This window comes from Miniopterus natalensis, chromosome 6 (assembly GCF_054644295.1).
Source record: "Miniopterus natalensis isolate mMinNat1 chromosome 6, mMinNat1.hap1, whole genome shotgun sequence".
NCBI lineage: Eukaryota > Metazoa > Chordata > Mammalia > Chiroptera > Miniopteridae > Miniopterus > Miniopterus natalensis.
Genome location: NC_142086.1, coordinates 49,865,666 through 49,887,959, shown reverse-complemented (window position 1 = coordinate 49,887,959; position 22,294 = coordinate 49,865,666). Strand labels below are relative to the sequence as shown.

At 42.1% G+C, this 22,294-nt stretch overlaps 2 protein-coding genes across 3 annotated transcripts in view; one reads left to right on the top strand and one right to left on the bottom strand.

Moving 5' to 3' along the window:
- Positions 1 to 927: 927 nt before the first annotated feature.
- Positions 928 to 17,127, top strand: PLAAT1 (phospholipase A and acyltransferase 1). 2 transcript variants are annotated; one of them, XM_087817889.1, is made up of 6 exons: positions 929 to 982; positions 6,057 to 6,261; positions 7,608 to 7,716; positions 8,154 to 8,292; positions 11,891 to 12,159; positions 15,832 to 17,127. In XM_087817889.1, the coding sequence occupies exons 4-6, from the start codon at positions 8,154 to 8,156 to the stop codon at positions 15,931 to 15,933; spliced, it is 510 nt and encodes a 169-aa protein (XP_087674015.1). In that variant the 5' UTR covers positions 929 to 982; positions 6,057 to 6,261; positions 7,608 to 7,716; the 3' UTR covers positions 15,934 to 17,127. The 2 variants fall into 2 exon arrangements, with proteins under 2 accessions (XP_016055529.1, XP_087674015.1); XM_016200043.2 differs by lacking the exon at positions 6,057 to 6,261 and having other exon boundaries at positions 928 to 982.
- A 2,971-nt stretch (positions 17,128 to 20,098) lies between these two features.
- Positions 20,099 to 22,294, bottom strand: part of ATP13A5 (ATPase 13A5) — an 83,095-nt gene continuing 80,899 nt past the window's right edge. The window contains exons 29-30 of the mRNA XM_016200131.2: positions 21,838 to 21,918; positions 20,099 to 20,416 (exon numbers count right to left, since the gene is read on the bottom strand). Of these exons, the coding sequence (XP_016055617.2) occupies positions 20,156 to 20,416; positions 21,838 to 21,918 (342 nt within the window). The 3' untranslated portion in view covers positions 20,099 to 20,155. The remainder of the gene's footprint in view (positions 20,417 to 21,837; positions 21,919 to 22,294) is intronic.

The following is a 22,294-nucleotide window of genomic DNA, read 5'->3' as shown; positions in this document are numbered from 1 at the left end:
AGCCTGTCAGATACACCCTTAATCTTCATAACAGATTCCTTTATAAAAGCTGCTGCATTTTTAGGTAGTTCTATCTCATCATGACAAAACATATAAAATTAGTGAGCTATTTCAGCCTTTGAATTAGAAGGGGAAAAATGCCTTTCCTTTTAGCTGAGACTCCATTTACATCAGAGTAAAAATCTATGCTGGGACTTATTTGAAGAGAAGTCCTGTGCAGTGCTCCAAAAAGTGCACTTGGCAAGCCGGCTGCCTGGCTTCCTCACTTAGCCGGTTAGTGTTTCTGGCCTCCTTTTTTGAGCAATGAAGAAAAGGAAACTCTTCGTGCCCAGCTTTATTTTTAAACTCATGGCTGTACTTCTGGAGGCCCCTGGTCTGAAAGAGAGGCCCTGCGCTGTCACAGGCGCCCAAGCCACTCTGAAGAAGGGACTTGCTCTGCTTGTCTATCTAGAACCAGACTGCTGCTAGGGACGGGGCAGGGGAGGTGGGACGGGGTAGGGGAAGGGGCTGCCTGAGAGTCTTGTCTTCAATGAAGGCCCCATCCAGAGCCAGGTGAATTTCCCACTGGGGGAAACTGGTACCTGGAGGTCTCGGGGTACCCTTTCTTTCTGCTTTCTCCCCTCTTCCCAGTCTGAAGTGGATCTTAGGTGGGAGGGCGGGGACAGGGAGGGGTCCCTGTGTGTCCTCACAGCCCCTGGGCGCTGCATCAGCTGACAAGCACATTCCTGCAGGGGCGTGTGTGGTGAAAGCAGGGAGGTTTTGTTGTTTTGTTTTTAAGGCCAGTGCTTTGCCCGCCTTTGCTGAGTCAAAGGCTGAGATGTTTTCCTTGGGCGCAGGGACCAGGATTTTTCCCACTGCGGAGAAGGAGTCGGTGTGGAGCTAGGAGGGGGCGTACTCCCGGTGGGCGTAGCGCGTATTCCTGCTGCACACGGACACTTGTGGGCCGCACAGGCGGGTTAACCGCAGAGCCGCAGCCGTCCAAGTTAGTTGCGCGAGGGTCCCAGTGGCCGGGAGGGGTGTCCTTGGTCGAGTACGGTGCCGGGGCTGCTTTTTAACCCCCGGGTTTGCGGCCGGCTGTGCGTGCAGACGGGGGTGCGGCGCCAACGCTCCCGGGGTGGGGAGGGCGCCGCGTGGGCGGGTTGGGAGGGGGCGGGGGCGCGGCAGGGCCGTCCGTTGACCCGCGAAGGGGACCCCCCGCGGCGGCGCGTGCGCGGCGGGGGGGGGGGGTCAGCGGGGGGGAGTCAGCGGGGGGGGGGGGCTCGCGGGCGTCTGGGCGCCGCGGGGCTGGCGTTGGCGCTGGAGGTGGCCCTGGGCGGCCGGTCCGCTGCTGTCGCCGGGCCCTCCGCGGAGCAGAGGGAGTCCGTGGGCGGCCGGTCCGCCGCTGTCGCCGGGCCCTCCGCGGAGCAGAGGGAGTCCGTGGGCGGCCGGTCCGCCGCTGTCGCCGGGCCCTCCGCGGAGCAGAGGGAGTCCGTGGGCGGCCGCTAGCGGGAGGGCGCGGCGGCGAGGCGAGGCCAGGCGAGGCCGGGCTACCCCGGGACCCCCGCAGCGCCGCCCGTGGGCGGAGGACCCGGCTCAGAGCGAGGTGCGCGGGGCGGGCGGGGGGACCCCAGGCTCCCGGGTACACCCGCTGGAGCCGGCTGCAGCAGACAAGGCTCAGAGACTGCACCTCCCTAACTAACCGCCCCCCTTTGAATGGGAGAACAGAGCGCTCAGGCAGAGACTCGCTTCCCCAAGTCACACAGCTGCTAAATGGCAGAACGGGGACTGGAGACCCGGCCTGTTTCCCAAGGGTTTTGAAGCACGCTGTCCTCACTGAAGTGGAGATGAACAATAACACCAGTAATTATTATTATAAAATGTTAGATTTGGGAAATATGGGTGGCGCTATTACTTGGATATTCAGGACTACGAATGTGATTTCATGCTGGAAGAAGCCAGCCACTCTGTCCCCCTTGGGCTTGATGGCCTGGACCCCTCATTCATGAAACATTTGCTGGGAAGCTTTCTGTGCCAGGCACTCTGCAGGAAACTGGAGGCAGAGAGAGAAACCAGAACAGCCCCCATATCAAGCAGAAGGAGAAATTCCTCAGACACCAGTCCCCGACGCAGGTGGAGGCAACGCAGGGGCCTCAGACAGGGCTCCTGGAGATGTCACCTCTGGCCGATTGCAGGGAAAACTCAGGGAGGGAGCGGCCCCTGACCTGGATCTTTAAGAGCGGGTCATGTGGGGACATTTGGAAATGGGCAGTCAGTGTTAGCAACAACACCCCAGGTGAGTGAGAAAAAGAGTAGTTTGCTTTGCCTAGAATGTAGGGGTGAATTAGGAGGCCACACTATAGAGGGGACAAGGTGGGGCGTCGGTAGTGGGGAGCTTTGGAGGGATTCCAAGCAGAGAATGACAGTGCAGTGGCTGCCCATGGTTCATCTGGTTGGAGGCGAGCCCTCAGCTGGAGTGGGGGTGTTGCATCAGGATCCTTGTGGCTCTGAGGGTCTGCGAATCGGCCAGCCTGGGAGCACAAGGCTTCAGGGCCCCCTCAGTGTAGCAGGCCTGCGGCTGAAGCATGCGGCTGGAGTGGCACGGGGTCCAGCTCGAACTGGGAGACTGCTGGGCTATGGGGATAGCCTGTGATAGTGTTTGTGACTTCCATAGCGTTCTCGGGAGTAGTTTGGGAAAAAGTGCCGTTAGTATTCCTGTAACACAGGTGGCCTCGTGGACACGAGCAGCAGTTAAGCAGCCTGTCTCTCTCTGTGCAGTGAGCAGTTATTTATCTATTTTTTGATGCATCCCCAGGGACCAACAGGGAGCTATAAACAGGGCAGCCTGTTTGGGCAGTTGAAAGGGGAAATTGGTTGTACAAAGATTACAGATTCACCTTCGTGCCACTCTTTATTATAAACTCTTCAAACAATTCTGTGCAGATGAACTGTTAAAATGAAGTAATTGTCTTACAGGTGAGACACACAGAGCGCACTAGAGGACTTTATAAATGTATCTTTAATTGGTTCAGTGTTATCTTTTATGAAGCACTCCATTACATAGTAGCACCTGAATGCGATGGGTAGATGCGGTCCATGTAAATCAAATTACCCAAGCCAGGCACGTTATAGCCATTTCCCGAAGGTATGAGTCTGGGCATCTTCTAGATGCTTCTGGCCTCACCTTGACCCCTCACCTGCTGGAGGAGAGCAAGGATTCCCCAATGCTCTACTTCTCATTACTCACTGGTTCCATATGTGAATGCTTAGAAACGTTCTGTGTGTTATATGAAATATATATTCTGTGTGCTTTGCAGCTTCTCTATCTAATGGGTATTTGGGAAGAGGGACAGGATGAAATACTGTTTCGTAGCAATTCCTTTGGTGAATGATGTTAATCAGTGGTATAAGGCAGGGACCTGCAGTCTGGAATAAGAAAACAGACCTGGAATTGAAATCTAGTTCCCTCACTAACTACTTGTGTGACTTTGGGTCTGACCCTTAACTCATCTGAGCCTCCGATTCTTCATCTGTGAAATGGTGATCATACCAAGCAGCTCACAGTTGCTAAGCAGTCTAACAGCATGAGAGGAGGGCTGCAGAAATGTCGGCCAAGGAGGCTGTGGAGTGTATGGGGAGAAGCAGTTAGGATTAGGAGCCTGACCTTGGAGGTAGGCTAACCTGAGCCTAGGTGTGGGTTCTGCCCTTTCCCGCTGTGTGATTTTGGATGTGTTCCTGAACTGCTGCGAACATCAGGAAATAACCATATCTATTTTGTGTTGATTTGAGGATCATACCTAGCTCAGTTTCTGGACAATAGAACAAGAGAACATTATAATTGAAAGGGACTTAGAAGTCCTCATTACTCTAACACCACCCCACCCCCCATCCCTGCCATGGAAATTTTATTTTTATCAACCCTGACTGTGCTTAAATATTCCGAGTGACGGAAACTACAATCTGCACAAGGTGCTCCATTCCATTATTGCATCATCTTCAAGGAAAGAAAATAATCTTTCTATATGGCCCAAGGCTGCCTCAGTGTAACTTCCACATATTGGTCCTATTCTGTGCTCTGTGTTTTTTTAAAAAATAAAACATTGGTCTTTTTTAAAAAATATTTTTTTTTGAGGTAAGTGTAGATTCATATGCAGTGGTAAGAAATAATACAGAGATTCTTTGTACCTTTACCCAGTTTCCCCCAGTGGTAACAACTTGCAAAATTGCAATACAAGACCACAACCAGAAGACTGACATTGACCTGGTGGAGATGCAGGACATTCCCATCACCACCAGAATTCCCCATGTTGCCTTTTTATAGCCACACCCCTTCCCTCTCATCACTTCCTTAACCCCAGGCAATCACTACTTGTTCTCGATTTCTATAATTCTGTCATTTCAAAAATGTTACACAAATAGGATCATACATTATACAACCTTTGTCATTGTTTTTTTTTCACTCAGCACAATTCTTTGGAGATTGATCCAGGTCCCTGCATGCATCAATAGTTTGTTCTTTTTAATTCCGTAGTAGTAGTAGCCCATAGTATGGCTGTACCATAATTTGTTTAACCGTTCACCTGTGGAAGGCCATCTAGGTTGTTTCCAGTTTTGGGCTATTATGAATAAGCTGCTATAACATTTGTGTACAGATTTTTGAGGGAATATAAGTCTTCATTGTCTTCAATGTCTGGGATAAATGGCTAGGAGTGCGGTTTCTGGATCACATGGTAGTTGCAGGTGAAGTTTTCAGAGAAATCGAGACTTCTTCCAGAGTGATTGTGCCGTTTCGTATTCTCACCAGCAATTGATGAGTGATCCAGTCATCCTGCACCCTTGCCAGCATTTCTCGGTCACTGTTTTTTATTTTAGCTATTGTGATAGGCCTGTAGGGCTATCTCATCATGGTTTTAATCTGCATTTCCACAATGGCTGATGATGTTTAAGGTGTCTTCCTTCACATTTGTGTCTCTTCTTTGATAAAATGTGTCTTTGTGTGTTTTGTTCAAGTTCTAATTATATTCTCTGCTTTTATATTGACAAGTTTTGAGAGTTTGCTATATGTTCTCATACGAGTCCGTTCTTGGATATGTGGCTTGCAAATATTCTCTCCCACTTTGTAGTCTGTCTTTTTGTCTTTTTCACGGGTCTTGTACAGGGCAAATGTGTTTAATTTCTGATTGTCCGCCTTTCCTTTTATGGGTAGTACTTTTGGTATCGAGTCTAAGAGCTCCGTGCTCACTCTAGACCCTGAGGATGTCTCTCCTGTGTGTTTTTTGTCTGTGATTCATAGTTTTACATTTTACATCTAGGTTTCTGACCCACTTTGAATTAGTTTTTGTGCAAGGTGTGAGAATTAGGGCGAGGTTTTTTGTTTCTTTGCTTGTTCTTTCCCTGTGAAAGTCCAGTTGCTCCAGCAAAACGATTTGTTAAAAATCTTGTATAAAATAACATATAACCTTGGGCAAGACTAATTATGTACCCGGTTCTCTTTCCTCTGTCTTAAAAGTGAGGGGGTTGTATGAGGGCTGGATGGGTGTCATTCAGGATCCATTTCTGGAAGGTCTGGGGTCCCAAGAACCTGGGTAGCAGCAACAATAGAGCAGATGGGGCTCTCATGCCCCTCGCTGACTTCATTCAGGGCAGGGCTGCTTTCTATGTTTTATATTTTTAAGGGTCTATCTGATATTTGATTTGATAAGGGCCCCACTGCTCAAAATAAGATTGGAGAGCACTGAGTTAGATAAAATCTGAAGAACCTTTCCGAGTGTTCGGTGTGAGAAATCACTTTTCCCCTTACATATTAGCTTTCAGGCACCACTCTGAGTTTCCTGAGTGCTTACTCATATGAAATGTTTTCCTTGTGATCCCGTCACCCCTCTTTCTAAATATGACAGGCTTCATGAAATCAGTGAAGTTACATTTCATACACCAGTTTACAAGTTGCATGTCAGAATTTAAAATGTGTTCAATGTATTAAAATTGTACAGTAGAATCATCCACAGAATTATCATGGCTGAAAGAGAGGAAAGAAGCTAAAATCACACATAAGCCACGAACCATTCGACCTTTACAAACAGCTGGCCCCCTCCTGCCCTGCGCCTGCCTCGCTCTTGCCGGTTCACAAGCTCTGGCCAACAGCGCTCAGCCAGGTCCTGAAGGGTTATTCGCACGGCTTTTGGAGATCAGCAGTTCAGCCAGCCTTAGGCCTTCTTGTGCCTGCCTTCAAAACGACGAACCTGAGACTCAGGCCCTTCGAGTGGCTTTCCCAAAGGAACAGAACTGGCAAGTAGAAGACCTGAGACAAGAGCTCGTATTTTTAACACCTAGTCCAGTTTTCCTCCCCTCTCTTTATTTTATCATATAAAGGCTTCAGTGGGTACTTTCCAAAAGTTGGCATTTTCTGACACTTTTTATCAGTAAAATGGGTTAATAACAAATGAACTCAAGATAGTTGGAGGTTTTTAAAAAATGAAATAGGATTAATTGGAGTTAGAGCACTTTGAAAATAAAAGTTGCTCTGCAAAGTGCTCCCTGTTTCAATGATGGTGGTTATTGTGAGCTTGGCTAGGTCTCTGACTTCTAGCAGGCAGCTGCTGCGCTTGCCGATCCCCATTCGTTGGAAATGTGTTTGTTTATATTGTAGCATATTATCTGTTTTTCCTTTTAGTACCCACGTGGCCAAATTGTGAACTGCCATATTAATAAGACTCAAACGTATTTGAGAGGGTGGTTAGACTTAATGGTTTCCATAAAGTTGTTTTCAATAGTTATTTTTCAACAGATGGGCAGCTGTGGGCCACATTTGTGTGCCAGTATGATGATTGAAGTTGTCAACAGATGGCACACAAATACTTGGGGAAACACCCTCCCAATATTAACTGTGGTATAAAAGACTTGAAGAGTGCCAGAAAAATGATAGTTTGTCTTCCCAAGTCCTTAGCCTCTGCTATTGTCATTATAATTTGGATGATTTGGAAGTTTCCCTTTCTGGCACTTGGATTTATTTTGTAACTGAGTGAATATCTACGTTAGATGATGAAGGACCCTCTGTTGTCAATTCGATAGTCAACATATATTTAGCATTAAATCTCCTTTTGATTATTGATGGATGTTCATAACTTCCTCTTGCTGAGTCATTCGACTTCTGTACCATACATAAAAACTGTAACCTTCCATAAAAATAAACTGTAAGAGACTTTTATGTTCTTTCTGAAAAGTATTGATTTATAAGGGAAAAAAAACCCTCATCAAACTTAGAATTTTCAGACATGCTCATCAATATGAAATCCCCGACCTTCCAAATTACCCCACTTCAATGCTGACCACTTTGTACTGGTTCTGGGCTCAGTAAGTGAGGAATCAGACAGTAAGCAGGGCAGGGGGTCAACGGGGGGGGGGATCTGTGGGGGTGTTTGTGTTGTCACAATGACGAAGGGCATTTACTGATATATAGTGACTGGGGACCAGAGTGCCTAGATGTGCACAGCACAGTTTGACACAAGGGAAAATTGTCCTCTGTCCTACTAGATGCCTGAATTTCTGGCTGGACGCTCATCCGAGCCTGGAGATTATGTCTGCTTAAATTAGCTCATAGAGTACGTTTTGCAATACTGTGTTTTTCTCCACAGAATATTAGCACCCACCCATACCTCTGCTCTTTGATTTTATTATACTGTTGTATGAAAGATTGAAAGACTTCTCATCTTCTGGTTTTGAATCCTGACTTTTTCATGCTCGGTAAGTGCAAGAATATAGATAATTTATTATGTCTTTTTGTGTAGTTATTAACATGGTAAAACAGATATTAATATAAATGTCCTTCCCTTTTCTATTCCAAATTGGGCATCACATTAATATTTTTGAAATTTTGTCTATAGGTAAATAATCTGTGAATTTCTGGATTTAAAGAGAGAATTATAAGATGCTTATTATAATAAATGGAATCTAGAGTTGCTTCAGAAAATGAAGCAAAGTCTTTCCCTACTTGTCCACTTTTACACACATAAGGCAGTGTTGGAGTCATTCAAAGAAACAGACAAGGGCATGAGTCTAAGACTTTAATAAGGAGTGAAATCCCAGTAAATTCTATCTCCCTTTGCTTCTATGGATGTCTTAAACTGATTTTCTTCTGGCAAGTAGTATCACCTAGATTTTCTTTATGTCTGTCATTACAGATGGCGTTTAATGGTTGCTTTAGTTTGAAGTATCCTGGCAACCCCCGGCCAGGGGACTTGATTGAAGTGTTTCGTCCTGGCTATCAGCACTGGGCCCTGTACTTGGGTGATGGTTATGTGATCAACATAGCACCTCTAGGTAACATTTGATTCCAGCAGCTCCTGGGATCTTTTTAGTTTTTTTATTACAAGAAAGAATCATGAGCGGAATCAGAAAATTCAACAAAATAAAATGTAGAAAATAGATAAATAAAGCTGATCTAGGCTCAGGGAAGAACATTTTAAGACCAAAGTGGCATTGAAAAAGTCACAGAGGCCAATTAACATTAAAATTTAATCCTTCTGGTTAAAAAAAGAAATACAAGATTCCTGGTCAGGGCACATACCCAGCTTGCGGGGGTGGAGGATAGGGTGGGGGTGGGGAAAAAAGAAAAACACAATTAAAAAGTAAACAATCAGCTGGGAAAAATATTTGCCAAAAACATAACAAGAGTCACTGTTTTTATATAGTACACAAAAGAATTATTTCAATTCATTCAACATCTATTTATAGATTACCAAGTATGTGCCAAATGCTATTCTAAATGCTGGGGATACATAAACCAGTGCCTGCAGGGTAGAGCTTACCTTGGGGGGGGGGGGGGGGTAGAGAAAGAGGGAGGGAGGGAAAGGAAAGAAGGGAGAGAAATAGAGGGAGAGAGCAGGTAGCAATGTTAGAATAAAGGTAAGTAATATGGAAAAAAAAAATCATAGAAGCAAGATAGGAAGTGCTAGAGGGTTAGGGGCTACTATAATTTTAAATGAGGTGGTCAAGAAAATCTTGTAAGAAAGTAACATTTGAGAACTTGAAAGAGATGAGAAAACCAGGAAGATGATATTCAGGAAAAGAGTTTCTCAGGCCAAGTGCACAGCAGACACCCAAATCCCCCCAAAACCAAATAGGTAAAGAGTGATGAACAGTTTGTAGAAGAAGAAAGCAAAAGCCAATACCCAGCTTTAAAGGTTTTAACTTTTTAGTCATCTAAGAATTGTCAGGTAAAATGACAGATTTTATGCCTATCATATTAGCAAAGGTTAAGAAATGGTAACAGTCATTGTTGATAAAGGTATAATGAAATGAACACAAATATATTATTGATAGAAGTATAAACTGATAAAATATTTTGCAAAAACAATAATATGTGTTAAGAGTCTTAAGAGAGTTCCCATGCTCTGACCCTGTGACTGTACTTCTATGAATCTATTCTTGGGAAATATCTAAGAGATATAAACTAACATCTGTATAAGGGTGTTCACATCTATCTCACTTGTAATGGCTTAAAAAAGTAGACAATGGCTTAATGTTCAATAGGGCAATGGTTAAACAAATTATTATTTAGCCACAAAATATTAGGCATCTGTGTTTGGCAGTTGCAAGTGGAGGAAATCAATTTCAAATTAGCTTAAACAAAAAGATAACTCATTGTTTCACAAGGGAGAGTAGAAAGGCAGAGATGGTGCTGGCCTCAGGGATGCTCAAGGGAGCTCTGAGCTCTACCAGGACTCTGCCTCACATCTGCCTTTTTTCCTACCTGTTGTCCTCATTCCCCACAGGCTATGTCTCTCTAAGAAGCTGAACTGATGACCATCAGCATCCTTAGGCTCTTACTCTTACAATCTTGTGACCCAACAGAAAAGACAGCTAATCCTTCGCTGTTGCAGTTAGAAAAATCATGGAGAATGACTCCAATTCATCTAGTGGGGGTTCCCTACCCCTTGCTGGACCACCACGATGCCCAGGAGAATGGGACACTCGTTGGCCTAGATAGTCTTTTCCAAAAAGAAAGAAGCAGTGATGAGATGAGTGGCTAGAACCAGACAGACAAAACAATAGCCACTATAAACCATTAAAGATCTCATTTCCGGACATGTTTAATTGCATGAGAGATGATCCTCGTATGATATTTATTTGAAAATTCCAGATTAAAATGCAACATGTAATATAAAACCCAGTTTGCAAAAAAATAATATACACACACACATGAATACACACACATACATGCACCTCTACGTGTGTTAAGACATACGTATATCAAGATAATAGCAGTTATTTTGGGGTGGCAGAATGGATGATTTATGTTTATGTGTTTATGCTGTGTTTTTCTATATTTTCTAAATGTTTAGAAATGAGCACAAATTAATTAGGAAAATATGCAGATAAGTAGCCTGGAGTATTTTTTTTACTCAAGATACCTTTGAAGAGAAGTGTTTATAGGCATAAGTCTTACTATCTTGAGAACTTTTAATGAAGTCATTTTTGCAATATTTTGAAATAGTTGCTGCTTGTTCTAGAATATTGAAAATAGAAATGGCAAATAAAATGACATTTGTGATCCAGAGCTGCTAGGTTCTGCAAAGGCTGGTGACTAACACTTAGCAACTCTCGACATTATTTCCGTGATTTTTACATCTGGAAAACAATATGAGATTTTGGTGCTGTTTCCTTATTTTCATGTCATAAGTTTCATATTAATGTGGTACATGCACTGAACTATGGTTCTCTAGACTGAATCCCCATTTATGTTGTTAACTACTCATGTGATATTTTGCAAGTCAGTTTACCTCTACAAGCTTCAATTTCCTCATCTGCAAATTGATTACATCTAACTAGTAAAAAAAAAGTTTAGTAATTCTAACTAGGAGATACATGCTCTAAGAACTTGTAGTATATAAGAACTTTCAATGTGTAAGATTTGGAAATGCTTCTCCAATGAATAGGAGGTTGGCAGATAGAAAAAAAGAAGAGTGGAAAAGAAAGTTTGCTTTCAGTCATCACTAAAAGGAAAAGAGTCTAAACACTGGTTATCTAGACACCCTTCCTCTCGTGATTTATTGGAACAATGGCCAGGCGTAGCCGTCTTGGACAGATAGAGAGGGACTGGAGGCTGGTGTTAGAGCTGAACACTGAGGAATTGCCTGTCCAGCCTCAGAGACTGACTGTGGCAGGCCAGGACACGAAGGTCCCTGGCAGTCTAGGCAAATACTTACCCATAGAGGCAGCTAAGACGTAGTGACAGGGGATGAGGCATTGTAACAGGTGGGTAAGCCACCGCATGAGGCCACATGTAGCAGACAGTCAGGTTCAGGTTTAGAACTTGGCCAAAGAAACTGGCAAAAAAAAAAGCAGTGACTCCACCTAACCCCAGCTCACCCCTCAGAGATTTCAAATTGGACCCAAACTGAAACCTGGTTGAAAGAATAAATGTAAAATAATGAAGTATGAGTAAGGAATGCAGCTTAGGCGCTAGGGCAGCCCTACTGACCATGATGCACTACTGTTAATGCCCAACAATATTAGTTGGGAAGGGTTCACATGCTGAAAAAGAGACTGATTTATAGAAAACACGGGCAAAGGTCCCATCTGTACCATGTTAGAGACATACACCAAGATCTCTAATAATAATACCAACTGATAGAGAATTTATTACTCAAGAAGGGATACAGTTTTTGTACCCAATTTACTCTTGGGGAGATACAAATTTTCCAGTGTTTTCTTGCATTCTCATACAGTATTAAATAAGTGTATTGGTAAGTTACAATGAGTGCTTGAGGCTGGTAAGATTAAGTGATTTCTGGTTTAGGGATAAGTTGGGAACAGAGCCGGGTTCAGTTATCCCAGCGCTTTCAAAGTCTTCGGGTGGCCTTGGTGTTCACTGGGCTGGCTCACTACATCTTGCTAACCAGAATTCTCCTTCCAGGGGATGGCATTCCTGCATCATTTACAAGCGCCAAGTCTGTATTCAGCAGAAAGGCCCTGGTGAAGATGCAGCTCTTGAAGGATGTTGTGGGAAAGGACACATATAGAATAAACAATAAATATGATGAAACGCACCCTCCGCTCCCCATGGATGAAGTCATGCAACGGTCAGAGTTTGTTATTGGACAGGAGGTGGAGTATGATGTGCTGGTCAACAACTGCGAGCATTTCGTGACTTTGCTTCGCTATGGAGAAGGCGTTTCGGAGCAGGTGAGTTTTCTTTCAGTGCTATGTAAGGAGTTGCTTACATTGGGAAAGTAACTGTTGACTATGGTAAGGTTCCTAGGCCTCATACAAAATGACAAGAACAAGAAAATATGAGAACATTGATGGACAAAGCGGGGAATCGAGTTGTCCAAGGCCACGCAGCAAGTTAATGACCAAACTGAGACTAAACATGAATGTCATAAATTTGGGGTAGAAGGGACTTGAAACAGAATCAAGACCATAGTTTTCTGTTAGTCTGTTGCCTTTTGTCTTTCAATATTTCTCCCCATGATCCTGCCTTACATCAGACTTAAATCAGTAATCTTACATACTGAAAAGAATATGCTGAAAAGATGGGTGACTTTTTTGAGTGGGAATCCATTTGCCAAAAACAATGGTAATTGTAATAGTCTTTTTCATTACCTGTCAGAGGAGGCCAACTGATGACATACCTGGGTGGGTTTGTAAATGTTTTCTATCTCCTTGCAATACAAAGTTTCAAAGACATTTTTTGCTTTTAAGTCAATGCTGTGATTCATTGAGATTTCAGATTATTTTTAATGGAGTAACTGACCTTATTTTTAAAGTAGCTTGCAACTTTGTCATTTACCTCCACTATTTTGTGCTATGGCAAACTTCTAACTAAAAACATGCTTGATTCAATTGCCTTTTTCTACCTATCATCCCACCAACTCAGTTCCATCATTGATATTTTAACCTAAAGGTTTTTTAAAGTGTAGAGAATGAATATAGAAAGGCTTCCCGTGTCTTGAAATGGTGGTTCAGTTATATAAACATCTATTCTAAGGAATGACGTTAAAATTTTTCTCATGGAAGCTTAGGAAAATGGAAGATGAAACATAAGAAAGGGGACATTTGTTTTCATTAGGAAGTATTTAATTGGAAATTCATTTTTATTGAGAAATACATTAAGGTAATGAATGTATTGCCTACATGGAACAATAAATTGCTTCTGAGCCAGAACACAGAGTATATACACACAAATCACCTTTCATACCCAGAATCAAGACCCATGAAAAAATTAATCATTCCTCAACAGCTAGTAGAGTGCTCCTCAGCTCTGATGAAGATGGTGCAGTGACAGCCTTCAGAACCTTCCTACGCTTTGCAGTCCTGCTGACCTGAGATAGAACTCCATCTTCACCACTTACTAGCTGGGTGACTTTGGACACATTGTTTATCAGTTTCCTAATTTATAAACTGCAGTTGTTTTGTAAATTATAGGAGATATTTGAAATTTCTTAGCATTCTGTGTTTTTTTATTTTGTTTTTTCCATCACCATTTACCCCCTCTATACCCCCACCCACTCCCTTCTACCCACAATCACCACACTGCTGTCCATGTCCATGAGTTCTTTTTTCCCCTGAACATTCTGTATTACATATCATCCATATTAATAAATGCTGGATATTATTCTTAATTGACTATTTTAGGAAGTTTATAGATTATTGGCACTCTTTAATAAAATCTCTACTGATCTAACAGGAAATACAGCACTTGAATAATTATTTTTATTACTGTCAATAATCAATAGTCTTACTATTAGTAATAGCTACTCTTAGATTAGTTTTTTGAGCCCCCTTAAGCCTTAGGGGGTTTGAGTTTACAGTGGTTTCCTTGGGAAATGATATGTATTTCCTCCAATTAAAAACACTTGTAAATGCATTTTTTTAACATGAGAAAGGTAGAAGGATTGCGGCCCTATCTTTTTCTTCTTTGTGCTTTTCTGGATATTATAACCTTGCAGGTCAGATCCCATTGCATACAAATCCAAGGGATTGTTCAAATTACATGGGATTTTACCATCTAGACTGCAACTTGAAATAAGTGTTTGGGATCTGGGGAAATGAGTGCACTGCCTAAGTGGCTTTAGTATTATAGTATCTGGCCTGTGCAATCTTTGGTTTAGGATCCCTTGGCCTCTTAGATTTATGGGATTTCTCTCACATGTTGTTTTTCTAAGTGGCTGAAAAATACCCAGTGAGTTAAGTCTGCATCTAGCTGGGGCCCCGCTTACCCACAGGACCCTGAGTTTTTCCAGGGCTGGACCCTGCTGTCATTCGACACCTCTGTTTAAAGACACCAAAGGCACCTTCCTGTTTTTCATTGTCTGCTACGTTTCCCTGCATCAAACCTTTGGGGGGGCTCAGCATTTGCCTGGAATTGTATGAGGGTAGGGCTTGATTTATCTGTGATCCCTGTGTGATTATTGGTTCTGCCCGTCTTTGGAATTCTGTCCTGTACCTTGTGTCTCCCTGCTCCTTTTAGCACCCCATGTGCTATGTGGGTTGCTCTATGCTCTCTCCTGGAAAATAGGTAGCGACTAATTAAAAATTACAAATAAAATAACCAACCAGAAATAAAATTAGAATTGTAAACTAACATAGGATTTGTCCGTTGTTTGCCAGTACCATTCTCCCTGGCAACCAGGTGGCAGAGCAGGGAGTTACAATCTCAGGCCTTGCCCCTGCAGCCCTAAGGGTGGTGGCCTGCAGTGAACACGCCTGTCATGCACTTCTTTCCTGGCCCTGACTCTTTCTGCCTGTTCCCAGCTGGGAGGCTGCAGTTAGAGAGGCAGCCTGTGTGAGTACCGTAGGGGTGGCAGGCTCGGGGAGGGGGAGGCATGGGGTAGACTGGGCATGTGCAAGTGTGAGCTGGGTCAAGTTTTCCAGCATTGGGGCTGGTCTCCAGAGTCACTTGGGGAAAATATTTTGTCTCAGAGCCTGATTCTTAAATTCCAGAGAACAAGTGTTTTCAGAACACTTGATACTGAAGTATCCAATTGTGACCTTTGGGTCACAAAATTGCACTCAAACCCATGCAGATGGAAGACGATATTAGCGGAGTACCATGAAAACCATGAATATTCACTAGATCCCTCAAGATCATGATGATTAATACCCTTAAAACTATAACTGTCTGAACTCCTTTATGGACAATTGAACTTGAGAGTAGTTTATTTTAGTTTGTCTACATGGAAAATTAAGTTTTGACATGATAATTAACATCAGTATTGACTTCTTTTCAAGTTTATCAGAATACAAATGGTATCTACCAAATAAGAGCTTATGGGTATCTAGCTCAGATCACATCTTGAATTATTTTGCTAACAGACATTCTTGAGTCAGGGAAAACACACACACACGCGCGTGCACACACACACACACACACACACACAATTCACCCTGGTATAGATCCAACCAAACCAGTGTGTGTATAGGGTAGTGTTGTGTAGAGGGTAAACATATGGTTCAAGAGTCAACTTATAGCTAAACATTCTGGCCTTAAGACCTCGGGCAAATCACTTTTAACTTCTCAAGTTTTGCAAAACAGGAGTAATGCTACCTCCAGGGATACTGTGATGATTAGTAGGGGTTGTGATAATGAGTTTATTAATGGGCAGGAGCTATAAAAATATGAGGATTATATATGTGTGTGTGTGTGTATTCATCTATATCTTGTCATAATTATAAAAATTATAAATTTGTTCCTTCATCTTCAGTCAAAATTTAAATTTTGCTTCGAGCTTTAAATTTATCTGTTTACATTAAGATGGGTCTTTGGTTTAAGAGGCCACCTAAAGGTTGGGTTTAGGACACTGAGACGCCTTTAGAATGAAATGTGTTTTTTGTTTGCCTGTCATTTCTTTATAGGCCAACAGAGCAATAAGCACCATTGGGTTTGTCACAGCCGCTGCTGGTGCCTTCTCATTCCTGGGCCTGTTTTCAAAAAGACAAAGAGCAAAATACTATTAACAATTTACTGAAGAGATATTGGAACTGAAGACATTTGTGAGGAGGGAAAAGAAATCGCTGGGATAAATACTTATTTTCAATGCATCATTATTGTTTCAAACTCCAGTGATGGATGGCCGGCTCTTTAATAAATTGCTTACTGATATTATCTCATCACTGAGCCAAGGAAATGTTTTTCCCTACGAGCATAGATTTTCTGTGGCAGCTTGAACACGAAGCAGTAGCCTTTTGAGGGAGCCAGCGGAGGATCTTAACAAAATCACATTATATTTTATCTTCTACTATAAATATTATTTTCCTTTTCCCTAAGGGTGGCTATTTTGTATTTGCCAGAGGGAAGAACAGATTATATGTGATATTGAAAAAAAATGATAAGAGCTCCAAATTGTTAGGGCTGACATCTAAATTCATACTCCTTTTCTGGCCAGAAAAGAAACTGGTACATTCAGCATTTGGTTGGGCAGTTTGGGGAACCTGGATTAACAAGGCATTTGAAGGTGCGCGGCCATCTCCCATGTCCTGTGGAGATGGGCGGGGAGAGGGATGGGTGGGAAAAGGGGCTCTTTGCTGCAGCGTTTCCGACCCAGTGATTTCCCTGGAAACAACTCATTTATCAGAAGTCTGTGACAAGCAAGAATGGGCTGTTACTTTTACCTACGTTGTTCCCTTTGGGTTTTGAAGTATTTCAAGGGTTTTAACCTTAGAAAGAGATCGTTAAAGTAGGTTCAAGGTGCCATATTTAGAAAACAATATCCCACATCACTTTTTAAAGGCTTTTACTGTAAGTCAAGGAGAGTTGTGATTTTATTGATTATATGTTGAATGAAACAAATTACTTTTTAATACCTTTCCAGTAGAATTCTTGTTGGCAGCGGGTGGAAGAAAATGGTTGCAGGTCTCTTTACCCTAAGATTTTATCAGACATTCTAACATTGCCCTACAAAAGACAGTAGCAGCCAATGACATCCTTCAGGTGACATCACTGAAAACATGGCATTAAGTAAAGGGAATACTCAAGTAAATTTTGAGGGGTGTGTGCAACGAAGGAACTATGACTATGGTAGATAAAGGAACAGAAGACTCAAGGAAAGACTTGGACCTATTAATGCAGGGTGAAGAGTGACAGCAGCAGGGGTCGTGCACCCCAGCCAGGGCCAGTAGAGACCTGACCTCTCTTCCTAGTTCCCCGACTTTTGCTTTCTTATGGTGCCAGCTCGGCTTTCCAGATAACCCCAAACCCTCTCTTCTTCATCCCTGGACCTCTGAGGCGGTATGGGTGTCCCCTCCCAGACACCGTGATCCAAAAATACCCCTTCGTTCTGATTCTAAATTTAGTTAATTTAGTTTCTTTTGTGTCCTGGTGTCAAGTAATAGTTTAAAAAATGAGCACTTTTCTAGTATTGTCAAATTAGTGTGAGATTGATGGCAGTTTAATGTGTTCTCTCTCCCAAGATGTCTTTACCTTTTAATAAAGGTGACTTCAGAGGGCAAATCTTAACCCAAAACTGGAGACTCGGGTGTGGTGGAATCACAGCAGTGGCTGATGGGGGCAGGAGCAGAATGGAGGAGAGACCTTTTGAGAGTCCTCATGTCAAACCTCTCTAAATAACTCTGGACTTCTCCACTCCAGAAGACAGTCCTCGCTGTGCTAGATAATATCACAAATGCACTTTAAAACTAAATTCATGGATTAATTTTTCACATTTGTAGTGTTCCAGGTTCCAGTAATTTTCACCCTTGAAGGTAAGCTCACAAAGTTAATCATCAGCGTTCCCATAGAAAAGGCCACTCCTGTCCTGGCCGGTATGTCTTAGTTGGTTGGGCGTCTTCCCATGTACCAGGGGGTCCCCGGTTTGATTCCCCATCAGGGCGCATGCGGGGTTGCTGGCTTGATTCCCAGTAGGGTGAATGCAGGAGGCAGCAGATCGATGTTTCTCTCTCTCCCTCTCCCTTCCTCTCTCTCTAAAAATCAATAAAAACATATATTTTTAAAAATTGCCATTCGTGTTGATGGTCAGCTTTAGTCAGTGAGTTTGTTTTTCTCTAGGTCAGCAATTTTCAACCAGTGTGCCGTAAGAATTTTTAAGACATGCACTACCTGACTATTTAGTCAGAGGAACTGACCTCTTTTCCCTTAGATTGTCAAATAAAATGACAATAGGCCGCACAATACCCGTCAGTGTGAATGAATGAAAATTATACTTTTTTTTTGTCAGATAGGCAAAAATACATTTTTTGGTGTGCTGCAGAATTTGAGTAATTAGTTTATGTGTGCCATGAGATGAAAAGGTTGAAAATCACTGCTGTAGGTGATCATTTGACACGTGGCCATGCTCACTGTGCTTTTATAGAATGTTTTTTCCAAGACTATTAAACCTTTCTCTGAGCAAATGTTCAGCAAAGTTAAGTATAGAGTTCAACTTAGTCATGTTCCACCTCCACAAAGGTATGTGAAATAAAGATTATCACCTATCAGACACCAAAAAGGTTGTTTGAAAAACTGGGGCAAAAAATAGGTGTACAATTATTAAATCAAGAATTTAAAAAACCTTTTAATGCTATCTAAATGTCACAGGCTATCAACTGACTCTTCTTGCTCCAAAGGTCAAATTCCTAAATACAGATATAACAGTTCAAGGTACCCAAGTTACATATTTTTTATGTTGGCATATTTTTTCATCATAAGATAAATCTTTTTATCCTTTATTAGGAGCCACTAAATTAGACACATTTTGAAAATTATTGCTCTCCAAGAGCTGTGCACAAAAAAAAAAAAAAGTTAAAAAGCATATAAAATGTAAATATACAGGGTTTTTTAAAATAGAAATTTGTATTTATGCTGCTGGTTTGTGTAACAAAGTATATAACCCTATTTACAGAAACAAATTGCTGAAATGTTAAAAAAATTGTTTTCAATTCTAAAGGTTTCAGAATTGTAAATACATTATCGAAGCCATAGGTCACATTGTTCTGCACATTAATTGTCGCTCACCGATGGGACTGCTTACCTAATTGCTTACGAACTGTTAAAGGTCTGTTAAATTAGCAAAATTAGATCCGTTGTTACAAGTAGAGCCTAGTAGATACTATACAATATCCACTAGGGATAAATGTCCTCTCAAGGTCACAGTGCGGTTGATATGTACACTAAAGGTAATAATGTACACAGTATATTTGTAAAGGATGTACCCTTTCTTGTGGTTACTAATGTGCTTCAATAATTGATTTGGATAATGAAAAGATGAAGTGAAACTTAAGGTGGTTTAGTAGCCTGATAATTGTCATGCTGTAGATACAAACATTATGGGTCCCTCCTGTAGGACTGTGTTTTAAGATGAGCAATGTGGAGTTTGGGACACCTTTTAGAATTAAAAAACAAACAAAACTTGAGGATTTCACCTGTCAGTAATAAAGAGTAGATAAAGGTGCTATGCTTCTTTTACTTAAAATAGTACATTTTAACAGTTTATTTCATTACCTTTGTGATCTACTCTGGATCTAGCTCATTGGCCCCCAAACAGTCTGTTTTGGGAGATGCCGTCTTCAGTGGAGTTTGCTCAGACCCTAGCTGTGCCCAAGCCAAGGTTATATGCGATGAACAGAATCCTCCATCATTCCCCACTCCCACACAGCTCCAGCTTACTACACTTACAGCTGAATTTTCTGAAGTAAATGTCAATTTTGTTTCTCTATTACAACCATACAAAAAAAGCAAAAAGGAATTTTATGACCTTGGAAAAATATGTGTAAATAAATGTTCATTTCAAGTGAATGTAAGGTTAAGTAAACTTGTGACAATTTATTGAGAGATTTATTTTTTTTCAGATGCTTTTCTTTCCCTAGATGAAAATAAAAATATATATGTGAAACTTTCAAAGACCGAATTCTTTTGCAATTTCCCTTTTATTGATGTTCATGCTATTAATGTCACTACTGTGAAAAGTTGTGCATTTTAACCAAGATGATGCTATATAATGTGAATAAAGATTATTTTAAAAAAGATAATCTGGGCAATGTATTTTTTCTCAGTGGTAAAGGATAGGAAACAGTAAACATAAGCATATTTAAGTTCCTTTGTTGCAAAGCTCAATAGACTGAGAAATGTGCTTTGACTCCGCAGCTGGAGACAGAAAAGACAAAGGTAAACATTCTCACTTCTCCGCAGTGCTTAGGTTTCTGGGAAAAGGGGGAAGCTGTTAAGCATGTGCAACAACAATTCTGATTACAGTCTAGTCCAAAAATGCTGTTCTGGGGCCCCGCCTCCCCATCTGAGCTTTCCCCTTGGAATCTGCTCGGGGCTTTCATAGCCTCGGTTGACGTAAGATCCATTTTTGCCATCGCCGGAATAGTCCGTCTTGTTTGTGGGAGGCCAGGTGCAGTCTTCTGCCAGCTTCTTTTGCCAGTTCCTATACTGACTTTTCGAATAGAATCCAAATTTTTTTTTGATCAATAGCCAGAGCTCTCGATTTTGAAGGATGACATCCTGGAAAATCGGTGGAAAAAAACCCCAACCATCACCCACTCCCCCCGCTGCCCGGTCACTGCCACCACATGCGGCTCCCCCAGCCCCCCGAGTCGGGCGCACTGCTGCGGCTGTGCTCACGCCTCCTCCCTGCAGGCCCAGGGAGCCTGGCCGGTCCCCTCCCTTTCCCTTGGGAAGCAAGGGCGTACTTGTGTTCACAGAAATCTGCTAGAGTACATTTCATTTCCACAGATTCCTAGTTAAATCCTGGCTGCTGATTCACTTAGAATTCTTTTACTGCCCGACTGAAATGCCAGCTGGGGACCGTACGCAGTACTGCACTCCAGACCAAGGAAAGGAGACAACCACGGCTACCTGCCCCGCGTGCACAGGGGCCAGGTAAAGGTTTGTTGAATGAACGACTGGACTCTAGCAATCAAATGGAATTTGTTTTCCATTTGGGGGGCTCTCTTTTTTCTTCGTTCACATACAATTTTTACACATAACAGAATTAGTCAAATTTTGCATCCCACTTTTGTTTATACTAGACTTTCATAGGCAATTCGTAGCTACAGTCTTCTTAATCTTTTTAATGATTGTATAACAATTCTTCAGATTGCTGTATAACTATCTAAATAAACAGCGTCTTTACTTTTGAACACTGGAGCTAGTCTAATATTTTACCACTGTAGTGGTAAGTACTATGATAATACCTTCATACACATAAGTTTTTTTTTTTCTCATTTGGGGTTTTTAAAAAATACAGTCTCAACGAGAATTCCTCAGTTAAAGGGTATGAGAAATTTTATACTGACTGTATTACACGGAAAGAATATATGTATATAATTGGTTGATCCCTTTCCCAAGGAACTTAGAGTACATAAGTCTTTTTTTAAAAACCATCCTTTAAAAAAAAATAGTGCCTGAACCTTTCAGTGAGTAGGCAAAGTGATTTAGTGACACTAAGTAGAAGAGAAATGCTGTAGGAGAAGACCTTCCAGGGTAAGAATTGGCTAGAATGAACAACAGCTTCCCTTCTCTCCTAATTAAGGGAACCCTCCTGAAGACGGCGCTTCACTTTAAATGGCCTCATTGAATTTCTGGGCTGGAAGGTCACCTGGTCCACTCTCTAAGGGGTTATTGAGAACACTAGAAAAGTACAATGCAGTGCCTTCATGTGAAGCAAAGTTAGAGCTAATTTGATGTTTTGCTTTCTATGCTACAGATCCTGAGAGCATTTCTATGCAGCCTTCAAAGAATTTTAAATCACTCTCTAAGGAAATTCCCCAAAGGGTACATGGACAGTTTTTACAAACCCTTCATAACTATCACTAGTGGGGACAGAAGTATTGGCTCTAAAAAATGAGCATCTGTGAGAATGAGACCAGTTATTTGTTTATCTCCCTGGAGGAATAATAGGAACCATACGGAAACCACTTTACCTCTACAAAGAAGGCCACGCAGAACTGGATGAAGGTGGCCACCAAAATCCAAACCCTCCATGACGTTACGGTTGGGATGAACTGTGAAAAAAGAAATACTACTATGATACTTTTCATACCTTACACTTTGAAAAACATATTATTTTATTTAACATATATATTTGTAACAACTCTCTGAGGTTGGAGAGTAGGCATTATTTTCACCACTTTATAGATGAGAGGGTCAGTACCTTGCCCAAGGACTCAAAAGCCAACAAATAAAAGGCAGAACCAGAATTCAAACGAGAACTGCCTGCCTCTTGCCCAATGCTCCCTCCATGGCCTGATGACAGCCATGGAGTAAATGTGCCCTGGGTCGCAGACCTGAGACAGGACACTCTGAAGCCTGTGTGTCTCTTCATTTTTGTCTTTTCAAATAGAGGGAAGAGGGTATACGATTAAATCATTCATCTAATAA